Below are 12,727 nucleotides of genomic sequence, written 5' to 3'. Positions count from 1 at the left end.
CGCCTTTTGGTTAGCTGCTCATGACTTAAAGATGGTAACTTAGCTCCTATCTCAAGAGTAAGGAAAAACCCAAAACAACCTTCCAAAACTTTTTTTTTTTTTTTTTTGCAATTGGTTAGCATTTGTGGAAATATACATTTTCTGGAAACATTTTCTTACTGACCAATGTCAGTATCAGCTCCTTTGGGCCTTGGTTTGATACCAGAATCATTGGATGTGTTTGTTTGGAATCTTGGGCCACAACTTTAGGAATTGAAGATCCCCGCCCCAACTCTCTTCAGAAAGTTTCCCTACATCCCATTTGAGGGGAAACAAATCTGATGTTGGGGAGGCTTTCACACTACCTTCCCTGTGTCCTGAGTGAAGCCCTGGCTGTCAGCACATACCGCATACCTTCCTGCTTGTACTGCAGCACGGCGCACAAGCTGAAGCCACGTTTCTACCACATGCCCGAATGCCCAGTCCTGGGCCATGATGCGGTGGGACAATATACACTATGCCTACAAGCAATGATTTGCTATAATGACAAACAAGGTAAAGAATGACAAGTGGCGTATTGATAAACCAATAGCCAATATTACTTTGTAGACGATTTAAAACGCCTTTGTTATGTTTTTGTTTTACTAAAAGAGGGTAACATTTCTCAAACGATAAAAGGCCTGGCATTTGGCTGTTTTCCTAACTGGTTCATTCGATCAGAAAAACAAGAGGGGTGGCTTTACCTTGAAGAAAAAGCTTTTGACTTCCATTTGGAAGGCAAAATCCTTTACCTCAAATTCATCCATAAATAATTACACCAGAGAGAAATTAAAAATGCTTCCTTTATTACATAAAGCCAGAACTTCTCGTTTCAACTGCATCTCTGCTATTAGGATAATCAATCCAGTCCCCCCGGGGCTGCTGCTTGGGAGTGTCGTCCATCACCGTGCTCTCACCTCACTCATGCACGCAGTTCTAGACGGTGATGTTCTCTAAGAGCCGAGTAAACAATTACTACATACTTGTGATTCCTTAGTTGTGCCAGAGGCAGCAAATTTCAAAGGACACAAAGATAATCGTGGATATCCTAGCTTGTCAATATAGCTTCCTCGTTTCATTAAATTATATTACACTTGAACTCTATATTTGCCTTATGTCAATTACGTTACAAAATATTGCACATTCTCCTGAGGATACCATGATTTCCAGGATGCAATGTCAACCCACCAGAACAGTGTCCTAACTTCAGAATAGCTGAATAGAGACTGTGCCTTGATGCAGGGACTGCTTCCTATATTCCCACTAAGTGCTGTAAATGGTGCTTTGCGAGATCAGCATTGGTTACAAGTGTACAAACGTGAAGCAATCTACATTACACACTTGGTAGAATTGAAGACTGTCTGACTTAATCTGACTGTGGTGTATTAGTGTCGCTATGTGCCAGGAGAAGAATGATTTTGTTATTCGGTTTAAATTAACAAAGAAGGATGAGTTGAGGTCAAAATTATAGCCAAAGTATGAACAACACTAAGCAAAAGAGACAAAGTAATTGCTGAATTAAACAAGGATACAATCGGTCTCTTCATATTGTGTTGTTATGGTCTGCATCATTGAAAATCCTGAGCTTAATGATTCTTACAAGCCAACTCATTAAAGCAGGCATTTGGCCAATTATAATTTCACACCAATAGAACTTCCAATTTATTGAGGGCTATTTGCACATGGTAAGAGTATTTTATTTACGTTAGAAAACAAGACAACTCCACTGGGAGGCCCTGGCCTAAATCCATTTGCTTTATTAGAATAGGAGTAGAGTAACATGAAACACGGAAGCTCTTGTTTTGTGGCACTGGATGATGGTCTACACAGGACACCCTTCAAAAGCTACAATTAAGGATCCACCTAGCTTCTCGGCGATACAAGCCCGATTGAGGTCTTCTGGTCCATTTGCTTGACATTCGTGTTTTATGCCTAAGGAAGAAAAAATAATGAATTAGAATGATGGCAGTAGTTTACCTTTATCTTGAAGCTACCACACCGTTCATTTAAAAGAAACGGTAGCAGATACCATTTTGGACAAACTGTGGCATGTGTAGAATTATGGAATACCACATAATAACGAGAAGAAACAGTCCCTAATTATCATGCATCGAAATGGATGACCCTGGTAAACAATACGTTGCCTGAGAGGCTAGACAAAAGCATGCGTTCTCTTAGATTCCCTCTGTCTACGCACGACACAGAACGAGGCAGAGCTAATTTATACTGTTAGAAGCCAGGAGATATTGTTACCTTGTGGAGGCACAGGGGCTGTGATCTCTAGGATTGCTGGCCATTAGATCACAAAATAGGTTCCGTTTGTGAAAATCCATCGATAGATATATATGCACACACACAAAACGCTGCCATTGAGCCGATGCCAACACATAGCAACTAATGGGTCGCAGCCAAACACATGTTACACAGACACGGGGGCGTCATAAAGTCTGGGAAATTCCACAACATCTTCCATAAACTTCTTGAAGTCCCCTCTTACTACTTCAGTGAAAATTGAAAAGCAGTTCTAGTTATTTTTCACTTTTTAAAAGAGAAATTATATATATATATTTTTTTGAGAAATAATATATTTTGATTGTAGTTGATTTAGTCAACTTAAGCAGTAAGGTTCGTATTTACAATTTGCTCTACAAAACAGCTTCAGTGGGATTATAATTTACATTTAAGAAATGCACCACAGTGGAAATGATATAAAAAGAAATGAACAAAAACTACAACAAAAGTCATCACCCAATCAAGCAATTCCCTTTCCTGCAAGATAATACAGAATAAGAAAATGATTACATCCATTCTGATTTGTTTTTCCCCCATTTGTGTCGATGCTGGAGTCACTTTAAATTGTCAGTTAAACTCACAGAACTTGCCCAGAACAGGCAGCCTCACAACTCAGGAAGGGAAAGGAGTTGTTTGCCTGACAGACTAAAACAAGGACAAACCTATTATGGGCAAACACGAAAATAAAAGCCAGTCCCTGGAAAACAAAACCAAACCCCATGTGGGCCAGGCCCTGGTGAGGTGGATCACTCAGCTGTTTGGAAGGCAGGAAGGTAGTAGGGAACCTGATTTGACTAAGCTTTCACACCATCCATGCTGGACCTCTCATTCTATAAGCGAGAGAAGCAAGGCCACACAGCCATAAGTTTTAGACCTCAGCAAAGGTGCTTGGTCACTTGCCTCATGCACTTCCCACCATACCAACAGCTCTCCTGGCTGAAGATTATTAAGTATGGCCAGGCCATCTCATCAGTACCCCAATCCCCCCGTGACAAAACAACTCAATAATTAAATGTACCTGTCTCTGGACACAGATGAGTCAATTACCTAGAATAATAATACAACTGAAAACTAAAGATAGAGATATTACACAGACCAACAACAAAAAATGCTCTTGGTGTTTGTTCTGGTTTCCAGTCCTGTTCCCAGGGTCAATGGGGCACTGCTTCAGAAAACTGCATTAGGGAACCCTATCAGCTTGCAGCTTAGATACGGTATCCCACTATATTTTCAGTTACTGAGTTATACTACTTAACTTATCGTCCCAGTTTTAAATGAGAAGAACTCGGACCAAAAAATTACAGGAAAAGAAAAATATTTGAAAAGAATTCGGTATTAAGGGACTTCCAAGAAAAGCTGTGTATGGATGGACCCGGGTGGCTAGTTGGCTGTGCATTGAGCTGCCAATCATAAAGTCAGTGGTTTGAACCCACCAGTCCCTCTGGAGCTTTTCAATTGGCTTAAAGGTTTGGTTGGACACCCAGTTCTCTGTCCTTATAGGGTAAGGTGACCAGACGTCCCGCTTTTGGCGGGACAGTCCCGATTTTTAACAAGAATGCACGACAAGCTAGGGTATATGGTTATCAATGGTGTCCCGCTTTACCGGTGTTAAAATCTGGTCACCTTATTATAGGGTCATCACTGAGTTAGAATCAATTAGATGGCAGTGGCCTTTTTCCTTTTAGTACAGGAGGCTATGAAATATATACTAAGACTACAAGTCGGATATTGCAAGGCCAGAACACAGCTTCAGAAGATTGGAAAATAAAGAAGAAAATTAAAAATGCACGAGGGCAATTTAGTGTCGAAAATAAAAAGCTGAATAGCAATTTTCAAAAATATTTTAAAGATCAAATTTTTCTTCAAATGTATGCAGTAAACATTTCAGAACACATGTTAAATGTTGGAGGTGAGGCAGTTTTAAGAATTTCTGGGCCCAGGTAGAAGTGCCATACCAAGATGGGAGCATTTTAATTTTAACAAAGGAGTCTCAATGCTGACAGACCCAGTTGGGGTTTCAGAACATTTGAATCTCTTTATTGTGCCAAACTCACTGTGAGTCAGTCAATTACAATCATAGCTATGCTGTAGGGCAGTGGAACTTCTTCTGAGGCGTCTGAGGCCGTACATTGTTATGGAAGCAGGGAGGCTCATCTTTCTCTTGCAGAATGGCTGGCGCGTTCAAACAGCTGCCCTTGTAGTCAGCAGTCAAACACAACCCAATAAGCCATCAAGGCTAATTATTGTACTGTAACTCTTATCCCTGGCCCCCTTTTAAGATAAATTAGAACTACCCACTACTCAGTTCCTAATAAAGGTGAAGCGATACTTTGGGGAAATTTCAATTCATGTAATTTGCAATGTTCAGATATCTGGGTATCAAAGAAAATCATGTGAAGTAAAACGACATTAAGTATTTAATGCAATACAAACAACTTTAAATAAAGCAAGTGTGCACTTCCTCTAGCTCAGGCTAGCTAACACTACATTAAAGTATTCAGCTTTTTTACATCAGTGAGCAGAGTACAGAGGGCATATGGCACATGATCTGCATCTCAAAAACTAGAGCAGAGAGGAAGAAACGGATGCCATTTTTGGAATCAGCGGAACAGGTCTAGCATTTGAGGCACCAAATTATGTGTTGGCCAGTGTTATTCTTTCCCACTGACAAGCATTTCTATTGTGCAACTTTATAACTTTCACATCAATTACATTCAAAAGCAAGAGCAAATGCATTCCTATGTCATGACTAACACATACCAATGAAGTCGCCACCTACTATCTGAAAAACCTGGTGGTGGCTCCAACCAGTGATCAGATGTTAAGTACACAAAGTCCAGAACCTAGGATTTCTAAACATAGGCAGAAGCAGCAAGAAAACCTTGTTTTCTTTTGCAAAACAAGCACTGTTTCCTTCTGTGTGCCCCAGTTTCCCCGGACACTGCAATGTGCTCCTTAAAAATGTGGCAGCCTCCATTCCAGATAGTTCCCCCCACCACCACCTCTATAAATCTAGAGATTAACTGACACCATACCTTGAAATTTCTTTTTGATTGCATCCTTGGAACTTGCGTAGATCATTTTACTTTTCAGAGGTGCTAGCTCTGGTGCCCTGGACAAAGATACCAAAATGGGAAAATTGGCTTAAAGTACAATTTAAATCTGGTTAAGCATGTTAAATGGGAGGACTTCAGAATACATTTTCTAATATTGCATCAAGTCTATTCCCTACCTCTTTAGAGGGGCACAGGCCCTCAGGGCTACTTGGACTAATAGAAAAGCTGACTACTGTTTACACCCTCCTAGTGGGGCCTTGAAGTAAAGGCCAGGACTTCCACTTCTGTAGAGAGTATAGCCCAGAAAACCCTACCCAGTGGTTCTGCACTGTGACACACGGGTCACCATAAATCAGAAGCAACTGGAGGCCATGGGCTTGGGAAAATAACTTGAGCATGCCTGAAGTAGACCAGGATGGGACAGAAGTTGAGAACTACGGATTAAAATCTGGATTACTGTGTCCAAGAATAAATGAGTCAACACTGGGTAATTCATTCTATTACTCAGTTGTTCTACTTTTCACAATAAAAATCTTTAATTTTTATTAATAAAAACTTTGGTTGGGGCTAATAACCATATTTACACACGCTGGGTTTTTTAGTTTTTGTTTTGATATATATCTTTTTCATTAGAAAAATATTCCAAGTAGAGACAAGTATAGAAAATAATCTAAAAGTCACAAATCCACAATTCATTTTGGAATACTTGCTTCAGATAGTTTTCTGCAAACATATAGAAATGAAGTAAAAGTTGCCTTTTTACCCTTCCTTAGCCCCTTCACTGCAGCCGTGGTAGCAGAGTGGGTACATGTTGGGTTAGTAACTGTGAGTAGTTGAAACCACTACCCACATTCCATGGGAGAAAAAGGAGGCTTTCTACTCCAGCATAGTGTTTGTCTACCCTATTCTACTGGCTCACTATGAATCAGCGGAATCAACTTAATGGTCCATTCAACCATTGGAGTGCTTGTTTCCTATCTGGCTTGCACAACCAAACACGGTCAATTATCCAATGAGGAGTCAAATCCAGTTTTAATTATTCTCCTGGGAAAAGAATATTAAGCCTACAATTATCATCTCAGGTTTTTAATGTAGCTTTCACCAAGGTAGTTTTTTTTAAAAGTTGAATTAGGTAACAACACAGTCATTGTCTTAATGAAGGTGCGCTGGTGGGGTAGTGAGTTCTTTGTTGGGTTGCTAACCAGAGTCCACAGTCTAAACCTACTAGGCTGCTTCTACCCCTTGAGAAAAGGTGAGATTGTCTGCTTCCATAGAGGTTTATATTCTTGGACACCCAAAGGAGCAGTTCTACTCTGCCCTATGGCGTCGCTGTGAGTCTGGATCAACTCTGTAGCTGTGTTTCTGTTTCAACTGTCAACATCACTAATATGTTGCATTCTCTACAATCTTCAGTGCCTTCCCTCTCTTGAATGAATACTTGAAGCAACGTTTATACTTCACCATTCTCTTTGTCACCAAGACTTCAAGTTACCAGAAATGTGGACAATGGATAGGAAAAACGTCATCCTACTAGGAACTGCTTATCTCTGACGTCTTCTTGTTCACTATGAATCTTCAGGATAAAATGAGACTAGACAGGATAAACACTTAAGCACCGAGTGGTTCCAGTCATTAATACCAGGGGCTTGGGGGAAGGGGAAGGAAAAAAAGAGGAGCGATATCAAGGGCTCAAACAGAAAGTAAATGTTTATGATGGCAACATATGTACAAATCTGCTTGATACTACTGATGTATGGAATGTTATAAAAGCTGTAAAAGCCCCAATAAAATGATTTTTTTTTAAACCCACCAACCTGAGCTGGTGTGTGGACCTCATCTAACACTCATCTCTACCCCCAAAGGAGAACAGATTCTGTCCCTCAGAACCCAAAAAGGGAATCATCTCTTTTACTTTCTCAGATGCTTATCTTCCCAATTTTAGGTCCACCAGGGCAGACAAAACCATAATAAATAACCTCCGGTCTAGCAGATGCTTTCCACCAGCAAATTTTAGTGGTACTTTTCTTATGCAAATAGGACAGGAATGTAGAAAAACCATTAGCTGTTCAAATTTTACTCTAACCAATTTTTGGAAATAATTTATATAAGAACCATACCCTGGACCCTGGACATAACTTGTCATGGGAAACTCCTCTAAAGACTTTACCTTTTCTTTTTAAAAATAGTATAACTAACCATTTCTATCTCTTCCTACTTTTTCAAATGTTCTTTAATAAGAATGTATACTTTTTTTTTAAGTATAAAACATGGGGGGGGGTACAAATATGTGCTAGCCCTTTAGTTGCCACATTTAACACTCGGCTATAAATCCTAAAAAGGCAGAGGTTTTCTGTTTATCACGGCAGTTTTCCCAGGTCCTAAAATAGTACATGTTGTGGGGTAGAAATAAGAATTTAATGAATGCACCTTCCTTCAAACCAGGATATGCTATTTTAAGTCTCATCTACCACTACACTATTGTTAGGTACACATGGTCATAACTTCCAGACTCACTAATCTCAGGCGTGCATCCCTCATAGCATCTTAGCTTAACTTAGTAACACTTCAAGAAAAACCACAATGAAGTCTATTCCAATGCACAGTGACCCTACAGGGTAGGGTAGAACTGCCCCTTTGGGTTTCAGAGGCAGAGTGTGTAATCCCTTAGCTCTCTCCCATGGAGCAGCTGGAGGTTTCCAACTGCTGACCTTGTGATTAGCAGCCCAACTCCTAACCCACGAGGGCACCTGCCTCCTGTTTTAATCCAGTAACGGTTTGCTGAGGCACAGTGAGGTGTGATAGAGTTCTCTTCCTTTCAGTCGCAACGTCCCATCCATGCACAAAGTATCATGAGAATGCCCACCCCAGCCCACAGGCTGTGAGTCTATTCTGACTCACAGCAACTCTATAAAGCAGAGTGAAACTGCTCCAGGTGAACCACCTCATCTTTCTCCCTCAGTGTAACCGGTGAATTCCAATTGACAGCTTCTGGGTTAGCAACCCAATGATTAATCCACGGTGCCACCAAGGCACCTACTAATTAGATTCCCTAGCTTCCAGAGGGAGGCAGCAGTGGCCCTCTCTTCTGCCATGTTACCACTGCTGCCTCCCTGCAAACTACTTCGCATATCATGGAATGTGGCATATAATTAAATGAGGAATATGTATGAGACTTTTGGCTCAAGCTTAAATTCAAATATTAATTTACTTGTAAAGAGCAGAATTACTAATTTAAAGAACCTTTTCAAAACAAGGCTATGTAAATCAACTTATTGTACTTTTTCCATTATGTAGAGTAGGCTGTTCAACAAAACTGCAATTATAAAAATGTTCTATTATCTGTGATATCTAATAAAGTCACTTTTAAAACGTGGTTAACTGAGAAGACAAATGTTTAATTCAAATGAAATTAAACTTAAATAATCACACATAATGTAAAGTCAAGAGAGTGTGTCCATCTTGAGACTAGGTACTAATGAATTTGCAATGCGTGACAAAGCAGGCCAGCTCCAAGTATTTTCAAAGCATATGATTACTAAAGAGGCAAACAAAGCCATTAAAATCTGTACTATTAAAGATCACTGACTAAAAGTAGTACTTATTTGACAAAGAGAGGAATCTTTTATTGTTCCCATTTTCTCTTGTAAAAATAGCCTACAGAACAAGTCTACCATAATCCCTTGGCCATTTCTGATGAACAGTAATAGACTTGAGACCCTTATCCACTTTGGGCTGATGTCTTGTAAACAAGCCACTGCCCACAGGCTGCAAAAAGAAACTACTTCTAAGTTGACAGTTCCTTCTTGTGGACACTTGGTCTTCCTCACTGCACTGCTTTCTTTTAAAACTGCTCCACTGTACTATTAATCTACAATAAAACGTTTACGTTTTCAGCAGTTTGTGCTCTGTGTACCAGAATATGACTAGCAGCTACCCTACTAGACAGTGCGGGCATAGATTACCCAAGTAGAACATGGGTATTTGGCAAGTGAGAGGTTGCATGCTGGAGTGGTAAATTGTTTTCTAAGTATTCTAAGAATTCACAGACAGATTTTATCTCATGAGCAGTATGCTGAAGCTGCATAGAATCTTGCTTCTTTCCCCTCCCCGGCAAAAAAATCAAATATTTAAAAAATTTTAATTAATTAAAAATCAAATATTGAAAGTCATCTTCTCTCAAGTAGATAAACAGTGGTCAGAGGATTGTTCTGCTCACACAAACACTACTATTGGCTAAGACCTTATAGAACCTGTACATAAAAATGAATTATCAGTAAGAGCTTAAATATCAGTTACTTTGGTTTCAGGAACTGGGAACTTGAAGTGCCAAAGAGATTAGCTCAGCTTTACAGGTGCTTACCACAAAAAAAACATCAGCTCTTCCTTTCTGGACTCCTTAGTTTCAAAGCTGGCGTCATACAGAGCATAGCGACAATCTTTTTCAGGAAGCATCCCCACAAAATGCTTGAAAGGATCCGTTATAGTGACTCCAACATCTCCAACCAAGATCTCTTTGCCTTCTTCAACAATGATGCACTTCTTGTCTGCACTGAGACAAAAAATGACCGCCTTCTTTCTTTTTTTGATCTCTTCTGGTGTGGAGCACTTCCGAACTTTCATGTCATAGAAAATGCGACATACTTCATCAGCAACTTGCACTCCTGAAGCCTCGAATGAGAAAGATGAGAATTTTGATCATGTCAAGTATAAAACACTAATTTTTGGTTATAGAAGTGCAACAATTATAAATGTTAAGACACATTTACCACACAACGAGAACAATCTGAGCTATCATCAGTACTCATTTCATTTATCAAACTTCAAAAAGTATTATACATACAAGCCATTTACTAATATAATGTGAGGATAAGGAATGATTTGACTTCAATAGTGCCTGTTATTCGAAACAATCCCAGATATTATAAAATCTGGAAAGAAGTACTTTTTGAATTGCCAAATTCTTTTTTAAAGAGGCTGCTATAGCCTAAGTAAATCATCTCACCAGTTTCCAAATTTTTTTCAAAATACATAGATATCAAAGATATTGGGATGGGAAAATTCCATTCCCACAGCATACCTTTCCCAAATAAAAGAAGAATTTAGTAGGATTTTGTTCTCAGATCTCACAATTACATTGGTCAACATTCAGTAATTATTGGTCACTTACCATTAAAGCTAAAATTACAAAATCAGTAAGATTAAGAAATTAAGAAGCAATAAGAAAGTGTTATCAAAGAAGATAGTTTGATTTTGGATTGTACTAACCAGGCGGAAAAAAAATCTTTCAATAAGCTATGCTTGTTATTTTGAGATGAAGCAGTTTAACTAAGATCTTTAAGACAAAATACCTCAAATTAGGTGTGCTGTTAATATGAGCTTTACTCTATAAATGAACATGCTTCCACTAACAACTTAAAAAAAAAACCTGCTAGCTTTTCTACAGCAAGAAATAAAAAACTTAAATAGCATGTAGACACTACACAAGCAAATTAATGTCTTAGGACTGACAGGGAAGACCTGTCATATTAAAGTTTCAGAGCCTTAAGGAATAAAATGTTACAGGGGGGGGGGAAGCTAATATTATGTACTATTTCCATTCTATGTGTTAGAACTGACTCCATGTTAATGGGTTGGTGTACATCACAATTACATGAGCTAGATACAGTTGCTATTTGATAACCATTTTGTTTTTGTTTTCCCCTTTCCTTTTCCATTCTTCGTGTATGATGTCGTTTCAGTCTCTTCTGGAGCTAGTTTGTAACTTCATGTGGGATACTGAGCCTGGTGGATTTGTTTTAATTTTCTTTAGTATCAACTTGAGCAAAAAGGTTTGTTTGGTAGTTGGCTTTTTTTCTGACTAATAATACTGAATTTGTTTCTCCATTGTCTCTTACCACAGACACAGTTGATAGTCGCCATTTATATTGTTGGAAAATATTGTTTGCAATAAATTATTAGTCTTATAAAATTCTATCATGCACTTAGGGTCCATTCAATCCCTAAATTTCCAAATACTGTCCCTTGGTTCCAACATTCACATTCCAGTCACCAGATACTATCAATGTACCTTGTCCACGTTTGATCAATTCTAGACCCAGAAGTTGGTAAATTTCTGTAATTTCTTCATTTTCAGCATTAGTGCTTAGTGCATAAATCTCAATAATAGTTGTATTAACTGATCACCCTGATAGGAATTCTCTGGATCTTAGTCTACCACTGGCACTTCAGGATAGATCTTGAAATGGTCTTTCTGACCATGATTGCAATGCCATTCATTCTTCAATCTGTGATTCCTGGCGTAGGAAAACATGACTGTCCAACTCAAAATGACCAAGACCAGTCCATTTCAGCTCACTAAGGCACAGGGCATCAATCTGTACACATTCTATTTCATTTTTCACGACTCCAATTTTCCTGGCTTCATACATTCCAACTATTAATAGATGTTTACACAGTGCTTTCTTCTCATTCAGCCCTGAAATGAATTCAGTTTATTAACAACTTGAAGATTAAAAAGGCAACAACCTGATATTAAAGCCTTTATTAAGAGAGCGACAATCCATCATAAACCTCCACTAACTAGCTATGTCTCCTTGACCAGAAAAAAGCTCTAAATTATGTTAGTTTCTTCAACTGCGGCCTCTTTTGGTGCAGCAAATGGTTAATGTGTTCGGCTGTTAACTGAAAGGTTGGAGGTTCAAGTCCACTCAGCGTTCATCAGAAGAAAGAGCTGCCTGGAGATCTATTTCTAAAGTCGTAGCCAGTAAAAACCCTTTGAGGTTAAAATTCTACTCTGACACCTAGGAGCTCACCATCATGAGTCAGTCACCTCAGTGGCACTGGTGGTGGTCTTTGACTGATTCTGAAAGGAATTATTTAATCAACTTTTAATGTGCACAGGAATTCTCTGGGGATACTGCTCAACAGTTTACAGAGTCTGAGTTAGAATGTATGGGGTAGAGTATGAAGTTCTGTAATTCCAACAAGCTCCAGATGATGATCACTAAATTTGAGTTATAAAGTTTTTTTTGTTTGTTTGTTTGTTTTTTAGGGGAGGGCCTGAACGCAGTCCCCCACTACCACAAATTATGCAGTCGAGTTTCCCACATCTGGGGAAATCACAGGCGTCAGCACATCCGGAGTGCAATGGGTAAACCTTGCCCTGGGAAAACCACCTTCGTGATCATGGGATCTCCCCTGCCAGATAAGTATAGAGTTATAAAGTTTTATGGAATATAATAGAACCTTAGCTCACTGCTATTTACTTCTTCTGTTATAGGTTTGATTTTTATAATGAAAACAACAATGCTACAAATGGCTTACAAATATTGACAGGTTGAAAGTTAAATCATCTGGGGGGG

General features: G+C 39.0%; 1 protein-coding gene and 1 non-coding gene across 2 annotated transcripts in view; both read right to left on the bottom strand.

Moving 5' to 3' along the window:
* Positions 1-803: 803 nt before the first annotated feature.
* DSTN (destrin, actin depolymerizing factor) overlaps positions 804-12,727 on the bottom strand; it is a 30,663-nt gene continuing 18,739 nt past the window's right edge. The window contains exons 2-4 of the mRNA XM_004697815.4: positions 9,727-10,034; positions 5,346-5,422; positions 804-1,950 (exon numbers count right to left, since the gene is read on the bottom strand). Coding sequence (XP_004697872.2) covers positions 1,841-1,950; positions 5,346-5,422; positions 9,727-10,034 — 495 coding nt within the window. The 3' untranslated portion in view covers positions 804-1,840. The remainder of the gene's footprint in view (positions 1,951-5,345; positions 5,423-9,726; positions 10,035-12,727) is intronic.
* Positions 12,415-12,578, bottom strand: LOC115871409. Its single transcript, XR_004047284.1, has one exon. It is a non-coding gene; the product is annotated as a U1 spliceosomal RNA (small nuclear RNA).

The sequence above is a fragment of the Echinops telfairi genome, unplaced genomic scaffold (assembly GCF_000313985.2).
Source record: "Echinops telfairi isolate 266 unplaced genomic scaffold, ASM31398v2 ScPeMD7_5592;HRSCAF=6446, whole genome shotgun sequence".
NCBI lineage: Eukaryota > Metazoa > Chordata > Mammalia > Afrosoricida > Tenrecidae > Echinops > Echinops telfairi.
Note: the sequence above shows the minus strand (reverse complement) of the source record. Positions and strands in the feature narration are given on the sequence as shown.